This window comes from Denticeps clupeoides, chromosome 12 (genome assembly GCF_900700375.1).
Source record: "Denticeps clupeoides chromosome 12, fDenClu1.1, whole genome shotgun sequence".
NCBI classification, from domain to species: domain Eukaryota; kingdom Metazoa; phylum Chordata; class Actinopteri; order Clupeiformes; family Denticipitidae; genus Denticeps; species Denticeps clupeoides.
Window position 1 is genome coordinate 6,795,549 of NC_041718.1, and position 23,238 is coordinate 6,818,786.

The 23,238-nt window shown below is 43.7% G+C and overlaps 1 protein-coding gene across 13 annotated transcripts in view; it reads right to left on the bottom strand.

Moving 5' to 3' along the window:
- The window catches only part of ptprt (protein tyrosine phosphatase receptor type T), a 223,199-nt gene that overhangs the window by 173,398 nt on the left and 26,563 nt on the right, over window positions 1-23,238 (bottom strand). For 12 of the 13 annotated variants that reach the window (XM_028997574.1, XM_028997573.1, XM_028997575.1 and 9 more), the window contains exon 2: window positions 16,121-16,159. The exons of the other annotated variant lie outside the window; for it this stretch is intronic. In XM_028997574.1, the coding sequence (XP_028853407.1) occupies window positions 16,121-16,159 (39 nt within the window). The remainder of the gene's footprint in view (window positions 1-16,120; window positions 16,160-23,238) is intronic. 13 annotated transcript variants of the gene reach the window in all.

Here is a 23,238-nt window from a genome sequence, read left to right on the forward strand (position 1 = left end):
TTATCCTCCTCTCTTAACTGACCCATATTAACCAAAACAGACGGGCATAATTGCATTACAAAAAATGACATTCAATCAAAGCAAACGGTTCTTTAGTTCAGTGTTTTTATTTCCACAGCGGTGGGATTCCTGGCCTTTCGCTGAACCTAATCCTTTGGTATAAATGCAGCATGTTCAAGCAGCACGAGTCATTTATCAGAAATCCCGCTATCTCAATTCAAGTGTTTCTCTACCAGAGATAAAGGTTATTGAAGAATCCTCACAATGAGGGAACCCTGGGCAGACTACAGGACAGGGATAATTAACTCCTGCCTGATTTATTTAATCCGCAGCTTCTAATAGCCCATGAAAACAAAAGCGAGTCTTCCGCATTGATAAGCCGCGGCCTGCTCCGGGTGGGAGTTTTCAGATTCAATATCACCCCCGTCAAACAATTCGTGCGGGCACCACATGCCTCCGCTCTGATTTCTCAGCGCCGAGGGGGCAGGGAAAGAAGTAAGATGAGAAAAACAAGCAGAAGCCCTTCATCTTGGCTAATTAATGTTGCCTACCAATTTGATCCATTATTGATAAGCTGCCCAGAGCGCAAAAGCAACAGTTTTCCGTCAGCGGAGAACAAGCGAAACCCCGACTCCTCTGAGGGGAAACCAGGCGCCGGGCTCGTCCCTAATGCTGCACAACACCAAGGTGCGCGCGAGAAGATCAGAAAGGAGGCAGGTTTCCACCAGGCACTCCGACACAAGACACTGCTTATCAAATCATCTGCCACGGTTCCCTTTTATCCGCTGCACTCGGCTAGCAGGGGGACCCGAGAGGGGCAGGAACCGGGGTACGATGTGGGGGGGTTCGCATCTGCCGTAATTAAAAAGGACTCCTGTTTACACGCAAAATGTAAACAAGCGGCAACCGAAATGTGGAGGCATTCGCGTCTTTGTAGTGCTACTGTGGTGCGGCTGCCTGTACAGCAACGCAGCTCCGACCACGTGGAAGGCCGGCTGTTCCAAAAAGACCCATTTCGTAACCGTATAGTAACAGTTTCTGTGTTACTGTACTCTGTATAATCTTTTTGCAACCCAGTTGGAAGAGAGCGGGCGAGTTTTCGATTTTTAATCAGCGAACACGCGGCAGAGACATGAACTGGTGTTTTACGTCCGCATTAATGCGCAGGGCACTTGGGTGGCACGATGAGTTGGGGTGAACGGTCTTACTTTAGGTAGCTGAGCTGGGTCGAGTTGAGTCAAAAATGATGAAATTTTGATGTGATGAAGGCAAGACGAGACATAAATGCTGGTCATGTGACAATAACTATCACAAAATATGTCATGTAATATTGTTGAAAATAACAAAGCAATCTTTGGACACAGTTTCTTTACAATAAAGTGGAAAACAAATACAGTGAAGGGACTCATGCACAAAACTTGTTTTAATCATGAATTGGGTTGAACTAAAAGAAAATGTTGCTTTTGTCTGTTCTACTAGGTACTTGTACTATATTGACTGGGTGAAATAGAATTGCATTACTAAAAAAAAATGAGATTATAATACAATTTTCATTGACTACAATTAGACTAAAATTCTCAGAGTTTATAATAAATAAATAGTAAGAGTAATAATAATTAAGACTAATAATAATAATAATAATAATAAATAACAAAAATGACAGCTTGACACAAAGACAAAACAAAAAATTAAAACAGGCTGCCAAAAACAACTATAGTTCAACTAAAGTTCAATGTTTTGGCGCCATCACCAATTTCTTTTGCAGTGGAACTGTAAAATTAAATATGTTAAACAGATTACATATGGTGACCAATATTCACGACATTAACCCTTTTTGTGTGTAGCCATTGGTTTCCATATGATTCTTACAGTCACAGTGAAAAGAACGCGCTATTTCTGCAACGATCAACCCCCGCATCCAGCGTCAGCAGGCCACGCCCCTTCCAAATCCTCTACACCTGTTTTCCCTCCTTTAAAGGAGGGGTGCCAACACCAGCATTCCGAGTCCAGTCTTGATGCTCATCTGTCATTGTCACTCTGTCACTTGTGTGTGTCCGTGTCTGTCCAAGTTGGTGGGCTGGCGTGGCTGCAGGGCAGACTCTGGCCGGTCCACGCCAGCAGGTTATGGTTCTCTATGTTTGTTTGTACCGTAATTCAAGCACCTGCGCCTAGGTCCTCCCCTTTGGTGTAGTGACTATTTGAAGGAGGCCACCATCACAGGTATAAAACTAGTCTGTGAACGAGAAGACCCGGGTTCAAACCCCACTTACTACCATTGTGTCCCTGAGCAAGACACTTAACCTTAAGTTGCTCCAGGGAGACTGTCCCTGTAACTACTGATTGTAAGACGCTCTGGATAAGGGCGTCTTATAAATGCTGTAAATGTAAATGTAAATGTAAGGAGGCCACCATCACAGGTATAAAACTAGTCTGCACTGTCTGTACACACACCATCAAAAAGATGAGGAAAGCATCCAAAGGGCCCTTTAAAGAAAAAAAATGCTGATTAATATGAGAGTCTTGTGGCCTTCGACTCCTTATTCTTCACCAAAACGACCCGTTCCTCTGTTCTGTCTCCAGGGTGACTAACCCCCCTTCAGGATTAAAGCTCAATGATGTGGAGCAACGGGAGTCAGCCAAGAAGACCAATGATGCGCCGAGAGCCGCTTCTTGATTTCAAGCTTTTATTTCTCGTTAGCCTAACATCTTAGTTAAGAGATATTAAATTTACTGTCATCTTAAATGATTTAATTACCTTGTTCAGTGTAACATATGCCTTCCTGTTAGTTTCTTCCCTTCCCTGGCGGCGTTTGGAAGCTAGCAGACAAAAATGCGGCTAAGAAGCTGAAGCTATTATAGTCGGTTCAGTAGGCCTGTGTGATGCCTCAGTATGTTCAGTAATAGTGTAATGAATGGAACTAAGAATGGTCTTATAATTATTTAATTTGTTTAGTGGTCTAATGTACATCCTTATTATGAAATAATAACCTGCCTGGCAGCTAGGCTACATAAGAGATTTAAAAAGTGTCCCGATGTGCAACTTGCTGGCTGTGTCCACAGCTGGAAACTGCAGAGAGCAATGCTTTGAAAAGAAGGCCCACACTTTCAATCTGTATGGACAGCACTGAAAAGACTGGCAGAGGAGCGCAATTTAACGCGTGACAACAACGCGTCCCTCTCCCGCTCTCAGCTTCGTCAGTCGGCTTAAATTAACCAGGACACATCTGACAAGATGGCCAAATAATGGCAGAGGGACAACTGATAACACACACGGACAGACAGCTTGTAACTCAGTTCAATAGCTACCTTTGCCGGTGATAATTCCACCATTTCCTGCTTCACACCACAGAAGCCATTTTCTCCCGCCAATCCATCACAATCGACAACCACCGCTAAAAGGCGGCAATTCCCCGGGACCCTCAATGGACAGCCATTCCCAGATCTGTCCTGCTAAAAACATTTGCATCCTCCGCGTTTATCTGAGGCAAAACAAGGTCAAACAACACCAAGCATGGAACCAGTAGACTTTACTCAATACTGAATCTGTACGGATGTTGTTTGGTTATATTTCGAAGTGAAAAAAAAATCCATTCAAGAGAGAAACATTCACTCTTGATTATCACTCGATTAATTTTTCATGTACTTAAAGTGTCAAGAGGATATTGCTGCTGTGTGTACAAAACCCTTTCGTACCGTGTGAGCGCCAACACCTTTCTATCATGCCCAGCATTTCTGAGGAACAGAAGCGCCCCTGTGGACCGGGCCGAGCAGGCTGTTCAAGGTCTCTCACTGACATGCGTCCATATTTCCTGCCTCCAGCTCGCCAACTCTGATAACTCTCACGTGATATTTTACTACAGAAGCCTGCAGTCGGACATTTTGATGAAGAAGCTGAAGGAGCTCACGGGCGTGTTAGGAAACAAGCACATCCTCGTCCCCCTCTGCTTCTACCCAGCATCCACCCGTAAAATCCCGTCTACGTGCCCACAGAGAGCGGCACGCACTACTGAACCGGGATAAAAGCACCACTAGCATGCCGGGACATCTGGCACGAGACACGTCTGCTGGCATCTTACAGATGAACCGACGTGGAAAGGAAAAGATGGCGACGCGCCAGCATCCAGTCAAATTACGAAAATCTCACCTCCTTCCCATAGTTCGCGGGAGGGAAACGCGGATGAACAGCATGTTCGCTCGTGTTCAGGCTCTCCGCTTGATGTTTACTGGCAGAGGTATTCTCCGAAGCCATATGTCCAGCGTAAAAACAAATTAGGAAGAGAAACATTTGGCTAACAACTTCAAGTAAACTTTACTGGCAGCAAGAATGGGCTCGTGGCTCTAGTGCTTTTTTTTATTTAAGAAAAAAGGTATTTTTGCACAGCATTTACATATCAGTCGAGTTTTTTATGGAACATTCAACATTACTTTTACAAAATCAGTTCCAAAATCTATTTCAATTTCACCCATGTCATTACATTACACCTTTCTTATTTCATTAAATGGGGTATGCAATGCAAAATATTAAATATATTTTTGTGTACTATTTGTGTTAATACGCTTTGGACTTTTTTGCACTTTTAAAATGCTTTAGAGCCCTGTTTTCAAAGCACTATAATAGATGCTTGTGGAGCTCGACTGCTAGTGTAACACAAATATGTAGATAAAAACTGTGTGATTATGCATCACCCAGAGAACAATCTTGTGACAACAAAATTGTGTAGTAAGTGATAAGCCTTTAATTGATTAAACAATATATTTCATTTCCTTAATACAGATTCTCATCTAGCAATTTCTCCAAATAATACAACACAAAAATGCTCAAACTGGCAACACTGAGCTCAAGATTCTGTCTCCTCCTCCTCTGGTTTCTTTCTTCAATTGCATGTACAGCATGTATCAGACGCCCTTATCCAGAGCGACTTACAATCAGCAGTTACAGGGACAGTCCCCCTGAAGACACTCCGGGTTAAAGGTTCTTGCTCAGGGACACAATGGTGGTAAGTGGGGTTTGAACCTGTGACTTTGTGGTCTTCTGGTTCATCGGCAAGTACCAGCCCAACCCCCCACCCCCCCAACCCCTGACCAAATGGTAAACTCAACATTCCTGAATCCATCGAATGTGTAACTCCATTGATAGAGTCTCAGAAACGGACCCTCCGAATGTTAGTCCCTATCCATAAATCGCTCTGGATAATGGATAAAAGTGAATGGAATGTAAGTTCAGAGTCTGCGCTATATGAAGTCTGATTTACTATGATCTACAGATGTGATTGGGGGCGGGGCAGTTGAGGTGAAAATAAGGTGAAATCTGACTCATTCTTTCCTTAATGTATAAAAAAAAAATCTGAGCACTCATCATTATGGTCTCACTCCATCATGCTCATCCTCTGTGCTGAACTACCTCGCTCTGACTTTCCTTGGGCCCCTCTGGAGGATGAAATTCTCTGTGTCCTTGACACTTAATTACTTCCTTTGAAAACACAGCGGTGTCTAAAAGCAGAGGCAGCAGAATTGAGCCGAAGCGCACCGGTGCTACAGCATCACCACCAGGTACGGACTTCTTCCACCCTCTCTCTCCATAAAGCCTGGGTGCTCATGTTCTGCCTGGTTAGAAATGAAAAGTGTTTCAACACAGCACATTGGATCATAAAAATTTACCAATAAAAATGATTAGCTGCTACAAAATGCATGTCATGCATTTTTCTTCCCTTAAAAATGATTACAGTGGACAGAAAAAAAATGTCTTACAGGCAGTAAAACATGGCCCGGTATGCAACTATAAACGGCTGTTTCTTCAGCTTTCGACGGCTCATAAATAAAAAAGGTGCCCTCTTTTATATTCCCACCAGCGCTGCATGATAGGTGAGAACGAACACACACAAAGAGAAACACACATTATATTACCCCATACATGGAAGAAGTGAAAAAAGCTGATTGGTTTTGTCATTGTGATACGCAGCGGCGTATGTGGAGCAGTGTGTCGGGACGGTACCTTGGTACCTACAAGTCCGCCTCCTTACCCACTAGGCCACTAACATAGGTGGCACATACAAATCTAACCTTGGGCATTGTTTTCAAGCTGCACAATAAATTAAACCATAAAACAGTGGCAAATTTTTGCCACGTTTATGCTTGTTTGCCTTGACACAAACACTCGTGCAATAGTGCAGAAGCCGAAAGGACAAAGTGACTCTGCATTGCACCATAACAGGGGAAGAGAAATTCTGCACCCATCTCATCTACAGAAAGTGTGTTTTTTGTGCTGGTGATGTGGTCACCAGTGACACTATGTGACACTAATCCTGACTTTATATAGGTTTTTTTTATTTTAAGGCATACTAGCTGTAATTTGTCACAGCTAACATTTGGAGAATTAGTCCTTGCAAGCAGATTCATAAAATGTACCAACGCCCGGACACACAACTTTGTCTTTTCCCGCTCACACGCGGGAAAAAGAGGTCATGGATTTTCCTGCCACCTGAAACGCACAATGAAGGCGATGACGACTGTGGTGATGAAGGCCACACAGCCGCTGCTATTCATTTATCACACTGTGCGGCGCAACCTCCCGTCCCTCATGAGTCAAACATTTGACCACGGGGGGTCCTCTGAACCGCTTCCTTGTGTTTCCCCACAAAGGCTAACATTCAGGCAACGGCTGAGGCAGCCTGTCAAAGCGGAGTCATCAATCTCTGTCGGCACATATCTCTCTTCAGTCACGCCAGGATAAATCTGTTAGCCCCCCACGCCGACGGAGAATAGGCACGGAGGCATCAAAGAGATGTTAAACTCTCATTTAAGAGCACGGGGCCCGGGGGCTGAGGGATGGCCCTGGGCTTATTACAAACCTCGCACAAGCGCTTACTTCCCCGCTCGCTCGATCCCTCCTTCACACTGCGGCCGTCACGCTCTCAATTCTCCCGGCAGCAGGAGACCGCGAAGTCCCGGGTTCAGAGCCCGCTTACTACCACTGTGTCCCTGAGCAGGACACTTAACCCTGGGTGTCTCATGGGGCACCGTCACTGTCACTGCTGGTTGCAATCGCGCCGCGAAATGCCGTCAGTGCTAAGCGTAAATGTACAAGTTCTCACCCTCACTGAGAGTCGCGTTGCAGGAGGATGTCTTGTGAACCCGTAATGGAAATGCCCTGTGAGATGAGACAACGCAATGAGTCCTTGCACTTTCTAGCTTTTATGGAATTCCTGGACTCCATGCTACAGACGCCTGCAGCGTATTAACATGGGATTATTAATTAAGTCAAGACAAAGACTAAATTTTGTATTCTTGAGATCACAACATGATTTTCTTGAGATGAATGTTTGAGGTGCTTCCTTTGTGACGTTGACCATGAAATTTAACCTTTTCATTATGATGTCACGAAGACCCTACAAACCAAACATGCAAATCGATTATCAATGCTTTTAATCAGGAATTGTGACTGGCTGTGCCCCATATGTATAGCTTGTGATAAAACAGCTCAATTCGTACTCTATTCGCACCGGCCCCTGGTGACAGGCGCTGGCACCTAAACAGTAGTCAGTTGATCTAGTCACAATGTATACGAAAAACTCCATGTGTATTACACAAACCACGAACAAAAAACTTTATAGAACTATTATCACTGACTGAACTGATAAATGCAGCAACTGCAGAAATCCACGACTGAATCTCGTCCTCAGAATCAGGACCTTTTCTACACCTCTTTCAGCAGTAACTCTCATTTAAACATGTTAACTATTGCAAAATCCTGAGATTTTCATCATCAAAAATCCAAAAGGCCCTATCACGGTTCTTAGTTTTGTAACTCAAAATCTATGAAAACCGAATGAGAATTGCTGGTGTCTTCCTCTTGTAATTCGCTTTGGATAAAAACGTCTGCCAAGTAAAGTAAAGTAAAGTAACGTAAAGTAAAGAAAGGGTCCAAGGCCAAGAACATGAAAATAAAGAATGTGAATAGGTTGCTCACAGAACACTATTGTTTTTGCAATTTTAGCATTTAAGCGGCCAGTTAGCAGTTAGCGATCAAATGATAGATGTTGTAGTTTAAAAAAAGTACATTGATCACGATCTAATCCGAAAATCAACTGTAGTTTTCAAAGATCATTTGCATTGTTTGATTCGGTCTACTTATTTCACGCAGGACCACTATGGTGGCATGGTGGCATGATGTCTCAGAAGACACCCCTTCCACCCCAAGCGGACCCACTGGAGGGCAGCTAACTTTCATCAGTGGTGTAAAAATGTTTGTATGTCATCACACCAGACAAAAATCTGTGTCTGGAACCTGGTCCTCTAACCTAGTGAAGTGTGGATATTGATAAGTTCAAAAAGTCAAATACTAGCCAAGGGAGGTCTGCTTTGTACAACAATGCTAATATTATTGGTGAGAAACTATCTATCATTGTTAAATGATAGATTGGGGCAGTGGTAGCCTAGTGGTTAATCAGAAGGTTGCCGGTTAGAATCCTGAGCCGCCAAGGTGCCACTGAGCAAAGTACCGTCCCCACACACTGCTCCCCGGGCGCCTGTCATGGCTGCCAACTGCTCACCAAGGTGACGGTTAAATACAGAGGACACATTTCATTGTGTGCACTGTGTGCTGTGCTGCAGTGTATCATGATGGCAATCACTTCACTTTAAAAAGGCTTTTTCCTGTTTGGATAGATTGGAGAGGTTAGGGAACATTTGGGGACACCTATTGCCATCCTTTCATAAAATTGCAATTAGTGACCTAAATATCCAACACAAAGTCATTTTTCTTGCATTAACTGCCCTGAAATGACATCTTAATGAATGACATCTTAACAAAGAACTGTTAGGTGATGAACAAAACTGAAGATAATTGCATTTAAATAGAAGTAGTAGAAGTAGAACAGGCGGAAATTTTTCTTGCACCAGTAAGCCTTGCTGATTCCGTAAAGCACAACAATGCCACATCTCAAGCTTCAGTGTCGCAGGTGTACGTGTGTGTTAACATGTATCTTTGCACTGAATATTTTTCATTCCGATATGCATAACAGCATCACCGATATGCATAACATCACTCACTCTCGCCACTATAAAACCAGTTAGGCAGTGAGACAAATTAACAGAAGCAGCAGTGCGGATGTCATCACTGCACCTCTCATCACTTTTCTAATATGTGTACGTTGCATGGCAGAGAAAATATATGACCTAATTCTTCTGTATATGAAAGGAAAATATTATTACACTGCTTGCAAGGACAGACACACACACACACACACACAATTCCCCACCAGGGTGCCGATGGCTAACACACACATTTCCAAGTCCATGCATTTGCCTGTTAATCCTCCTGTCCGCAGGCAGCAGAAAGACAAGGCCACCGAAGCCACACCGGCACAGTACATACCATATTAATCAGCCAGTCCAGCCTTTTATTTACCATAACTCTCACGCTGCACCACTGTGAATAATTTATCTGATTGATTACCACGCCAGCAGGGATGAATTATTAACGAGAAGAGTGTAACCAAGTCTCTCATGCTCTGTCACTGAAGGCCCGAGCTCCCAGACAGCGCCGCGCTGAAGAAACACAGCCCGGCGTCAGCTTGAAGGACCCTTCTGACCTCCTGGTGACTCCACTGTACCACTCATAAGCTGGAGAGTGGCAGGGACGTGCCGAGGAGAAGTTGCACGGCTGAAAGCCCCGGCTTATTCTGTTACTGAAATTTCAGAGGCATGAGAAATGATATATATATATATAAATATATTTTCCTCCATTAAATCCTTTTCCCGGGATAATCCTGAGGTTTGGATAGGAAGGGGGGTGGAGGGTTGAGTGATGTAAAGAACATTCTCACACACGCAGTCAAATCTCTTCACTCACCAAGTCCCAGACAGCCAGTCTCAGCTTTAAGACTAGAGCTCAGCTGAGGGAAGAAGAAAGAAGCCTCCTGCTGGAAATGAAGGCGTAGAAAATGTGACATTAAGAGGGAAGCGGGCTGCCTCTCACTGAAACCTGACAGCGCGTTCCGGCCCGCCGTAACACAGCTCTTCTTCACGGGGAGTGATAATAGCCGCTCCCTGCTCTTTTTAGAAGTCGGAGCCAGCGTTGCAGTCACTGTTCATCTTTGAAATGAGATTTCAGAGGGGTGTGTGTGTGTGTTTCACGGAAGAAGGTGGGGGTTCAGTCTGAGGGCCTGACATGTTCGCTGAGCGCTGGTGCAGGGGAAAGATGGCACCGGTGTGCTCAGGCAAAACACCCCCAACCTGAACCCCTCCTTCGGAGCATTCATTGAAATTCATCCTTCTGAGAAGCCCTCATGCAGACATAGAGGGACGAGGAAGAGGAGATTTGTGTGTGTGTGTGTGTGTGTGTGTGTGTGTGTGTGTGTGTAGGTGTAGCTTAGTGTGAACCCAATGTGCTAATAAAGTTCGTTTGTACAAAACATTTTTTTACAAATGTGAGTGCTGATGCAGGTGCATCTGACAGCATGTGCTGCATGTGTGGGTGTGTGGGGTTGTGATTGCACAATTTCACAATTCAAGTATTACATTCCAAATCATTGAAAAAATGTATGTGCCGGTTGTTGTGTCTTTAGATTGTTGCCCAATTGGGGAGTTTTGAATTTGACAATGTATTTTTAATCTTAGTATGTTGAAGAAAGTAGGGGTTTCATCAGTTTTGTGTTTGTGTTGTGGCACATTTTGGATGATTTGGGTTTGAAGCAATCATGTATCTGGCAATAGAGTTGCAGATCCACTGTGGTTTAGGTTTTTCAATGTTTTCTCAGGATACTTTGCATTAACTGGGCAGCGTGGCTCGTGTTTCATGATTCAATAAGAGCAATTTTCAGAGCTAATACAGATAATTATTTTTTGTTCCAAACTATAGGCACAGTGAAAAAGATCACTGCTGAAACTGTTTGCTGTTACAAAAGCACATTTTTTTATCGACATCTGGAATCAAGATTGATAATGTGAATTGATTTTCTTGGACATCCTCAATATGAGGGAATGCAAAAGTGAGGGAGTGCAGCTGGTTCTGAACTTACCAAAAAAAGCTCTGACTTCCATCATCCTCCTGCAAACTCCATTCCCCAGAGCGGCTCTGCCTGGGCAACGCCTCCCCTCAGCAAATAAGTCCCTTTTATACATGAAATAACTGCATTTATTGGTCCAAATGAACCAGCACTATTCTTGCTAATGGTCAGTCAACGTGCACATAGTGTGCACAGGAGCACGTCAGACCCCTGCCACAGTCTGTAATCATGTAAAGGTCAGCGGGAGAGAGGTACCCAGGTAGCCTGGTGCTGGAGTAATGGGCAGAGGAAGAGCACACAGAATACACACACACACACACACACACACACACACACACATACACATATATAGACATTCCGACCAAGAGGGAGGTGACTGCGTCTTCTTTTCTCTCCTACATTTGCTGGATGGTAAAAGCAGCGGCAGGAGTGGTCTGGAGACTGCATCTTTTTAAGTGAAGTGATTGTCACATGTGATACACGGCAGCACAGCACATGGTGCACACAGTGAAATTTGTCCTCTGCATTTAACCCATCACCCTTAGTGAGCAGTGAGCAGCCATGACAGGCGCCCGGGGACCAGTGTGTGGGGACGGTGCTTTGCTCAGTGGCACCTCAGTGGCACCTTGGAGGATCGGGATTCAATCTGGCAACCTTCTGATTACAGGGCCGCTTCCTTAACTGCTAGGCCACCACTGACCATCTCCACTGCGCAACCTCACTTTATACACCAACATGCACAGGGGCATCAGAATTCGGCTTAAATTCAATGTCTTACAACATCCAAGCAACCACATTTTACAGATAACTCTCAAAAACCAAGACCAGGGGTCTCATTTATAACCGTTGCGTAAGCAGAAAACGGGAGCTAAAATATGCGTACGCCTCATTTATAAGCATTACGTAAGCACGAAACAGGACCTAAAAGATGTGTACATCTCATTTAAAACCATTGTGTACACACAAAGTGGAACCTAAAAGATGCGTATGCCTCTTCATACGCATACGTTGCGATCTATAGAAAGAAATGTGCGCAAATGTGTGCTCATTTACACAAACTCTGAACACTTTGGGGGGAATAAATGCAACCACGGATGAAGAGCAAAACCATGAGTGGCATTAGTACATAATTCCTTGTGCTAGTGAGTAATACACCATATATTTTAGTAATACACCGCCTTTTTTACGTCACAAATTTATGATATGATTGTGCAAGTTTTATAAATGTGTAAGTTATTAAAGCTGTAATTCTTGGCCTGAGCCGGGTCTGGTTTGGATCTGGTTTTTATCGGGCTCACACACAGTCAGCAAACACAAACTTACAAGTTATAGTGATTCGCTGTTTATTTTGATTTTAAATTTATAATAGTGTTATAAATTTATAAAAGTGTTTTGTATGCATTAATTCCTCGAGTCCGGCCGAATCCCAGCTGGGTCGTGCGTTGTGCATTGTACAGTGTACATGCTGAAGTGGAGGGAGGGTTCAGCCAGATTTACATGTACTGCATTTATCAGACGCCCTTATCCAGAACGACTTACAATCAGTAGTTACAGGGACAGTCCCCCTGGAGCTACATAGGGTTAAGTGTCTTGCTCAGGGACACAATGGTAGTAAGTGGGGTTTGAACCTGGGTCTTCTGGTTCACAGGCGAGTGTGTTACCACTAGGCCACTACCAAGTACAACCAACGATTCACCCTCCCTGTTTTAAAATTGTCACCCGTCGTGTTGCACATGTGCAAACACTGAACTGTTCAAGTAGCAAAACATGGAATCTCAGCTCGTGCAGCTGTGGCAGACACAAGCAAACCTTTTTAACGTGGTCTCACCTTATCATGACTGGAGCAACAAGGAGAAAAGTTATTTATGGTGGTAAATCAAAAGAATTTTTGTGACCCCCCCTGCCTGTTTTTGGATTTTTCTTAGCACCAAATGAACAAAGAAGTGTGAGTTTTGCTTTGTTTAGCATCACTACTGATGTGGGCTCTTCCTTTTATTCTTCTTCTGCTTCCGATGTGTTCATATTGTAGTGTGAGCAGTCAAGTCGCATCGGACCGTACAGTGTGCGCACATAGATCGTGAGCTTTCTCTTTTTTTTGCATGCGATTTATTCGTACTGTTTGAGCTGGGTAGTGTTGCACAGTTTATGCCCAGTTTGGGTCCAGCGGTCGTAGCCAGGCTTTTGATAAGATGTACTTGTCAGAGTACTTGTCAGTGAGTACTTGTCAGTACTCTGCCAGGCTCGGACTGAATTCTGTTGGGTTTGGGTCACGTCGGGACTAACTCTTTTTCACCCCGCTACTGTGGTCAATTCCTACGTAAAAATCTATGTTCGAACAATCCCAGGTAGAGCTACCTACATTTTGATCATACGTACACTGTTAGTATGAGTTCTACGCAAAGTTTTATAAAAGAGACCCCAGAACTAAAAGAAACAACAATGGCGAAAAATAGAGGTTGGGCCTGAAATCTCACTGTCTGTGTTTACAGCCACACGTCTCGGTTTTGATCATAGTCACCATGGGAACCAGAGAAATCTTCTTATTCATATCTCATGTACACGATAAACACTAGTAACCCGGTCACCGAGTACTGTGCGCTGTATGCACAGCCACTAGTAAACAAAGTTTATTTTTAATCTGACATTCCCCCCATGGTTATGTGTACATGGTGTACTGAAAATGATGTCACTTTCTAAAGAGCAATATATAATTATTTCATTACTTCATAGCTTTTCTTTGTGGCCCTGAATGCATAGCATGCACCAATATCCTGTTTAGTTTTCTTTTTCCTATGAACCTCGTGTTGCTATAGTGTGCACACTAAGAGCTCATCCTGGATATGTCACCATCCCGGGCGAGGGACCAGAACGTGAGCATGTGTGGGAAGAAACGAGAAACCCCGGTGCGGTGGGACGCAAGGAGGCAGGTAAGTTAATACGAGAGCCGGCGTGAGCCGCAACACCACACGGATGTTGTCGTTAGCGTTTAAAGGTTGAATTTGGGACAGGGCAGGATGAGAGGGAAGAGTAGAGAAGAGAGAAGATGATCAGGATAAGTCTTACAGGTTTGAGGTGAGGAAGGAGCCGAGTCGAGTTGACGGATGCATTAGTATTCATCTTATCTGACAGCATCTTTTTCAGCCCTCCGTTAGTATACAAGCGTGGATTATTCCGTTCCCGTGGCACTGTAATTAAATCGTCTGTGTGGTAGCATTAGCCGCTAATTGAGCCCCTAAGTAGAGGGTTCTTTATGGACAAAGGCGGCAGTAGAGTGAAGAAAATGAGTCCAACTCTCAGGGCGCCCATGAGAGCATGGGTGTCCTCTGGCTCACGACCCCAGTGCATTCTGGGCCTTCAAATGGCCTCCTGCCTCTGCAGTCCTCGTTAAAGCCGGCTGCAGGTAAAACTGATTTCAGAAGGATTACCTCCAGGCTCTCGCTTGCTATGCTCTCATCCTTCTCTCCCCTTTATCCCCCTCTGTTCTTCTCACACCCTTCATTCTTACATTCTTCTCACTGTTTATTATTGCAGAACTTGCTGTTTTGCTCTGTAGGCACTATTCTGTCGTTCTGTCGATTCATCCATTCACCGCCCTTGGATGTCTACTTCCTTTTTTTGCCTCTCTGTGTAATCTCTGTATTGCGGAATACAGCAGAAGTTTTGGCCTCCCCTTTGTCCCTACTCTTTTTTTTTTCTTGAGGTATGGAGAGATGCACCAGCTAAGCATAAAAAGCTCCATAACTCCTCCAGCCGAGAGGTCCATCCTTATCAAGCTGGCACGTTTCATATCTAATAGAATTAATTTGGCCTTCACCTCTCTCTCTGAGGCGGGGGCAATGATCCATGTAATTATTATATATGATAGGGAGTCAAGCAAGGCAGCACTGTACTTCTGTCAAAGCAGCTAGCCTGAGTAACTTCACACACACACACACACACACACACACACACACTACTCAATGTCATCTTAAGATGAGATGTCTTAAATGAGAAAACTCAAAAATCTGTACATTGGACTTCAACATATTAATCAATAATGCTTAGATCAATGTCTCCAAATTGAGCCCTCAAATCAAGCCAACCCAAATCTTTTTTTTTCTTTTTGATGGACTGTGTGTGTATATATACACACACACACACACACACACACACACAGAGTACAGGCCAAAAGTTTGGACACACCTTCTCATTCAATGTGTTTTCTTTATTTTCATGACCATTTACGTTGGTAGATTCTCACTGAAGGCATCAAAACTATGAATGAACACATGTGGAGTTATGTACTTAACAAAAAGTGGAGACCTGGTCTCCACAGACACCAGGACCTGAACCCAATCGAGATGGTTTGGGGTGAGCTGGACCGCAGAATGAAGACAAAGGGGCCAACAAGTGCTAAACACCTCTGTGAACTCCTTCAAGACTGTTGGAAAACCATCTCAGGTGACGACCTCTTGAAGCTCATCGAGAGAATGCCAAGAGTGTACAATGCCATCTAGCCTGTTCAGAGTGGTGATAGGCAAATTTTGGTTACATCCCAATAAACCTTAATATATATCCCAATATATTACCATGGGAACCCTGCTCCCTTTGTTGTGAGACACCAGCCCTGACATGTGAGACCATGGCTGTTCCTTATTGACATTTTATACACACACACTTACAAAATAAATAATTCCTGTAACATTTACATTAGCATCCCTTGTGCCCTGACCACTGCATCATGTGACCCAAATCTCATAGCGCCTACTGCCTCAATCTCGCTCCCTCACACACACACAGAGACATAGAGGGTCCCGGAAAGAGCAATGAATATTTAATATGTATATTCATACTGTTCTCCGTGCTCATTTTTCTTAGTGGGCTGTGGTGAAAACAATTAAAAACAGAACAAGCTGGTCCAGTGAGACGGCCTCATGCGCAAAACAAATTAAAACCAGCACAACACAAACTGTGCAGTGTAATGATGTTATGGGGACGAGCATCTCCGTCTCTGGGATGCCCTTTAAAGCGGTGGCTGTTTTATTCATGCACTTGGCGTATAAAGAGAACAGGGGAGGGAACAAAAGGAGGAGGAGGGGGAGAGAAGAAAAGAGAAACCACCGCTCTCTTCTTACCATGGTAGCTTTGTGGTTCAGGTGACACTGGTGCGGGTGCTTCAGAAGGGGAGAGAGAAAGAGAAAAGCGGCTTGACTGTCGGCAATACAGTATCCCCAGTATCGCTGAACGCATTTAATATTCCACTCAGGTGTGTGTGTGTGTGTGTGTGTGTGAGAAGTGGCGTTGGCTGGCAGAAGCATGATGACATTTGTGGGATGTTCTTTTATTAGACTATCAGTCTGAAAACAAACAGGGGAGGTTGAGAGTGCCGATGCCGATGCTGCGCGCATTGATTACTGTATGGATTTCCCACTTACCCCCAGCCTTGGGCTGTCAGCTCTTCCAAATTGCCCCTATTCATACACTTCCATTGTGTAATTAACCACAGCGGGTGGTGAGAACAGCAGTCGTTTACTTTGCACAAGAACACAAAAATAAATGTAATAATGTAAATAATTCCTACCACGGCGTAATGCCACTAGACGAATAGCTGCTCTTAAATGCACCTGCTATTGTCCAAGCTAACTAGCAATGGTTGACAGTCGGATTGTTCAATTTTCTCTCTCAGTGTAAAGTAGGGTTTTGTCTACTTGCCGCTTTTGTGCATTTGTGCGCTTACGGGAGTTGTGCTTTGTCTTATGCAGACTGAGTGATTTCAGCGATTGTAGACCTTGATTAGGGATGTTGAAATTATTCTCATAATTGTGCATCGCAAGACGATTCGTGGACGATTCTGCATCATTGCAGTGCAGAACATTGTTGACTATATCATAATGACATTGCTCGGTGAGTTTTTGGCAATAACAATTCTAGTTAAAAAGTAGTGCCAGAAGTGACTGTGGCAACCTGATCTGAGTACAGCGCCGCTTCGGATAGGAGTTCGGACTCATCAGCATGGATGTTCGAAATGCAGGCACTCTGTACACCAAAGGCATTTCACTACCGTTTGCTTGACACTTATTGCCATTTAAAGCTCATTGGGATTTAGAAATTAATGCCAAACAACATTGCATGTAGCATGTTCTTGATGCCACCCGAAAGCGCAGCGAACCGAACGCTGGTGCTGGACACGTGTCCAGCATGTCAACACTATGATTTGCTCCATTGAGTAGAAAACGATCTGCAGTTCAGTCTGCACTCACCTGATGCCACAAACGGCAGAAAAACGCCTGGTTACATTTACATTCAATTTTACTGCATTTATCAGATGCCCTTATCCAGAGCGACTTACAATCAGTAGTGACAGGGACAGTCCCCCCTGGAGCAACTTAGGGTTAAGTGTCTTGCTCAGGGACACAATGGTGTCTTGCTCAGGGACACAATGGTAGTAAGTGGGATTTGAACCTGGGTCTTCTGGTTCATAGGCGAGTGTGCTACCCACTAGGCTACTACCACCTCAGATGTTCATGTGAATGAGGCCTTAACTCTCATCTCACTGATGTATTTGAAAACGTAATGTAAAGTAATGTAGAAAAATTGATGGGATGCATCGATGATTTAGGCAGTGATAATCGGAATCAAATCAAATCTGGAGACCAGTGAAGGTTCACACCACTAACCTGGACACCAGCATTGTTTGTTTTTTTAAATAATAATAATTTCATGTTGCATTTCTGTCACTGTCACACTAGCCATCACTCCCACACTACGTTGTAGGAGGCACAACCAGGAGATACTGCCAGGGTTGTTTCATGATCCCCATTTTCATGCCTCAACATTGTTGCACAATAAATGATGGTGATACGGTTCATGGGCTCAGGTCCACGGTTTTACTTGGGAGAGCCCACACATCATGCGTCATGGAACGCAGCTGTTTCATAAAAAAAGTATAATTTAAATTGTTATTATAATAATTTAACCTTTAATTAACCAGGATGTTCACGCTGAGATCTCCGTTGAGGGCGAGAGATTTCCTCTCCAGCTGTGCCCGGGCTACAACAGAACGAACCCAAATGAAAGAACAGAAAGCACTAATGCAGCAATTAAAGCTGATTAAAATGGGACCTCTCAGTGAAACAGATTCATCACCAGCGTTCCAAATATAACAAAAAAATGTGATGGTTGCCCACTGACAATGATCTTTTTTTTCCTCTGTGCAGATGTGATTCAGGCATCTTGGCCACACCTGTAGAGGCTCTTAAAGCGAATGCTGAGTTCAATCCCTCAGCGCTGCACCCATCAGAGGGAGATTAAGTACCTGCTGGCCCGGCCAAGACGTTGATGCACGTTGCCGACCCCGCAGAGCCGAGCCCCGAAACGCGGCCCCCCTCCGTTTAAATGGCCGACGTTCCTGACACTGACTAATCACCTGCCGCTCTCCCACCGGACAGCTCGGCGAGGCTCCCCGCCGCCTATTGTTCTCCTCTGGTGACATCACATGTATGTTGTGCTTATCGCATCTGATCGGCCTGTCATCAACCTGTCGTCCTCATCTGCTCCGATCTCACATGCCTCACGTGCCCTCCCCCGTCATATTTTCCTCTCATCGTTTGTTCCCTTTTCTCTCCTGCTTTCTCGTTTCCAGCACATTTCCGGTGTTTTTGCTGTTCCGCTCACCTTGGTATCTCCACTCCCTGCTCTGTTATTGTTTTTTTTTGTTTTTTTTTCTGCAATGATGGATGACTGGGCCTCTCCTGAATCCGGGCCATGTTGGAGGGCACGGTGGAAAATGGCCCGGACCACGGCCCCACGCAGCCGAACGCGGCCGTGCCGGGGAGATGCCCATGATCGAAACTGACAGCACAGGCTCACATTAATTACGGGCCGAGGGAGCGTACGTCACGCGCTCACCTGGGGTCATGTACCGGCCTGCCCTCCCCCACCGCCAGGCCGCCAGAGCATAGGTGCGATAGGGCACCACCATGGGGCAGAATCCCGGCGCTGCTCTAATGGTTTTGGACAGGAGCTCCACCACTCTGAGACATCACCGCCTGCACACCATGCAGGAACTCATCATCAGGACTTCTCATCCCATTTATCTACAGCACCATAAACTTCAAAAACGAACTAAAGACACCGGGCACTGTTTCAAAACACGCCTACGCACAATGATCACAGGTGTTCTGGGGATTTATATAAAGATAAAATAATAAAGAAACACGTTTAATGAAAATAATACAGGTCTTTGTTGGTGTGTAGCAATTTCTGTCACTACCAAGAAAAAAAAAAGACATTTAACTTTAGGATGTGCATGAGTTCAATAATCTAAAATGAAGAAATAGCATGCATAAATCCTGAACAAATTTCACGAGTCTCGTAAGGAACTTTTCCAGTAAACTTCTCTACTAAATTCCTAATTTCCACTACATACAATATAAATCTGTCCAATTGACCAGTCACCAATTTCAATTGTCCATTGCTTGTGTAGCTGGACGAGGACAGCAGTCATATTTAATTGTGGTACATTTTGTTAGCTATGCTTTAAATGAAGCCTGCGGAACCCCACACTCCAACCATTGATAGCCATCTTTGATAGTCAGCAGACCCCACCACTGGCAGTCATCTCCACTTCAGGAGGCTCATTACTCCTCCCCACCCTTGTGCCCAGACACAATGCTGCTCATCAACTAATGACCCAGTCCAACCCCTAAACTGAATATTAACCTCAAAGTGCTTGAGGTACAGTGTGGTTAATGAGTAATTATACATCAATTACACTCCGGGCTCATTAATATCACAGATCGCATTGTGATTGCAGCAGATTAGGAAGCCAGTGACCCTGAGACCACCATCCTTCAAAAAAACACACACTCCAATACAATGTATTCTGTGTATGTGCGTGTGTGTGTGTGTGTGTGTGTGTGTGTGTGTGTGTGTGTGCTGATGTGTGTGTGTGTGTGTTCAGGGTGCTCTTGGAGACTGGGTCTCAGTTCCACAGTGCATCTATAATGCAGATTAATGGCAGATTCGGGTTAGGGTGGTAATCAATGCTGGTGCAGCCAGATACCTGACTCACTGGTCAGAGATCAGCCTGCAGTCTATCTCCTTCCCTCCCTTACTCTCATAGCAGCAGCTCAGCAGTACCATCGAGAAGCTCACACAAACTTTTGTCCTTCACACTTAACTCCTCGGACCTATTTCATGTGAGCAAGCTGCTTTTGTACAACACAACTTTAGCCCACAAGATTCAAAAAAGGCCTTCTGAATATTGAAAAGGTCAGCTTTCACATTTTTTTCTTCCCATCATGTACAATTATGAGAACTCAGGTTCTCTCACTCAGCAGACTATACAGGTGCAAATACGAGACAGAGTCGACATAATGATGCATAAAAAATGACACTCACCGCTCATTTATGTACTCAGGCAATCATGCAACTTACACAGTGTAGGAATGGGCAAAGACGTTGGCATCCACATACAGGATATTTCAGAAGCACTATATAAATGACATAGCACATGGGGAGTGTTCACAATTACCACACTGAAAAAAGTCCAAATCTGTCACACCTAATATTTTAGCATTAACGTAATGTAAATAAACCAGGTTACAGCAGGTTTGATTGGTTTATTTACATTACATCAATGCTAAAATATTAGGTGTGACAGATTACTTAGATTTTTTTAGGTTTAAGCAGAGTTCACTTTTTCAGTATGGTGATATAGTACAGGTTCTTTACAAAATGCTGATAATCTACCTATGCAGTGGAAACTGTTTATTACCAGCAGGCCTGGTAATACAAAGGGTTGCTTTTGCATATCAATATTTATATTCATAAAATATTAATATTAAAATATAACTGTGTGAAGTAGAAGTGAGGCCTTGTAATGTTCACATCACCTTCATGCATGTGGGTTGTATGATAATACTACATAGCCCAAAATCACTGTATTTAGCCCAAAGTAACTGTATTCTAACTACTACCTTTTTAACTAAAACATAATAATTAAAACCTAACATATATTAAATTAAAACGTAACATATACTGAATACAGACCCTTAATTTCTCAGTTGTCTTCATTTTGCATCACATTGCATTTATTCCATTATATCCCATTACATAAAAGCTGACAATCATTAGTCATTAAACATTATTAAAAACATCAGACCACAATTAAACATTTTGGGTGTCAGAATTAAACAGACCAAAAAGGGGGCTGGTTGGGTAGTTAGTTTGTCCACTCCAAAACACAGAAAACAAGCATGCAGTCCTTTATTTGTTTTATCTAATTTTTCTGTAAATCTAGAAGACATGATTGATGTGACAATGGAAAACACCCCCCAGCTTGAACCAGGGCCCTTAAAGAGATTAGCTTGTAGCCGACTGCTTGGCAGGCAGGCTCTGGTTGTGTGGATGTTTGAGAAAGTCGTCGCTCAGTCAGCAGTATCCTACATTTCATAAATCCAGTTGAAATTATGTACCTGGCCCTTTTAAAATTGCTAGTGGTCATTTTATCATGGCTGCTTATCACCACGCCGCTGGAAGTCTCTTCTTCCCCAGTACAAGTGGTTTTCAGGCCCTGATAAGCCACCAGTCCATCATAGACAAGAGGATCACACATACACCCACACAAGGGCCAATTTAGCCTCACCTATTCAAGTCTTACTTCTTATCTTTTCATTCTCTGCAGATAATAAAAGAATGAATCCTTCGGCACATAATTAACCTGCTTTTGGATAAGTGAAGGGAACACCGGCTGCCAAGGCCTGACAGAAAAAGGAGCTCAGGGGGCGGAGACAGGGGGACCAGCCTTCCCAGTTTTATGTGCAAGCCGCCCGCTGGCCAGGGCCGTTCTGCACAACATCAGACTTCTGGCTGCAGTACCCCGCCACCCCATTGCCCAGCGACCGGCTTATCCGCTGCTGACCAGAAGGACGGTTTCTCCTTAAACATGAACCCTATCCGATACCGTGGGCTCGGTGCAGAACCACAGACCGTTGTCCATGTGTATTGTACGCTGATAATACCGTGGCTGGGGACTGGTCTCGTGTATTCAGTGGGATGAGAGCATTCTGGTCGTCTCCATACGCTGCACACGTTCACAGCTCGTCTTTGTCTAATAATTTGTTTTGGCAATCCCAGTCAGGAACCACGGATTCAGTGTACCAAGGGAACGTCTTGTCCCGCTTGGGAACGGTGACACAATGGCAAGAAAGCTGAAACATTTTCAGGTAAATCGAGCCAACAAACAGGGCAGAATGTTCTCTTTTTTTGCACTGTTTTCAGCTATTTAACAGCATTTTACTCCTAAGAGTGAAGATGGAGACGTACATTCAAAAGACAGCCACTCAAAAGCCCTCAGTGCCTCAAGAGAGCTCCAAAATAGGACTCCATGAATCAATGTTTTATTCTGGCCCTGTCTGATTGATTAAAATGCATTAGAAAGCAACCAAGTAAACCCCCTTTGTCCAAAGTCCCCAAAGCAAATCCATCTTCGGGAGAGGAAAGGCCATTTCTTAGCAGGAAACCTGTTACATTAAACATTAATGTTCCCTAACTTCACTCGGTACAGTTTTTTAATCCGTGTTCGAGCCCAGAGGAATTCCTGGTATCTGCCATTACCCCAGTGAGACGTTGCGTTGCTCTGATTATCCGACTGTCAACCAGGGACTGCGCCTTTTAACAAAAACACATTTTACATGCCAGATGAAGCAGATGGGACAAGTCACCATTCCTGTTCATCAGAATTTTCTCAGACAATATGTACAGTAAATACAGACAATATTATGTCACATTATGTCACAAATTTCAAATCACTTGATCTAATTAATGTCACTTTACTATACCTGTCATAGATCTTTATTATTTATTACTCTGTTATTTTTTAACTTTGAGATTATATTTTTATTTGCACTATTACTACTGTTATGTTGTTGCTTTGAGCATGCTTTAGGACAAAATAAATTTGTTTCTTATCTTATCTATCTATCTACTGCTCTACTATCTATCTACTTATCTATCTATCTACTGCTCTACTACTAAATGTACATTTAATTCTTGTGCAACTTACAAATTATCCATTGAACAAATAGCATCCACAATGTGATTGGTAAAGATTAATACGTGATGAATATATTATTAAAATTATTTCTAGAAGAATTTTACATTGTAACATTATAATTAATCAATAGTTAAAGAGGTAGTGCTACATGGTGCGATATTGGCTCTGAACTGCATTGGAGTCTCAGAGTCCCTG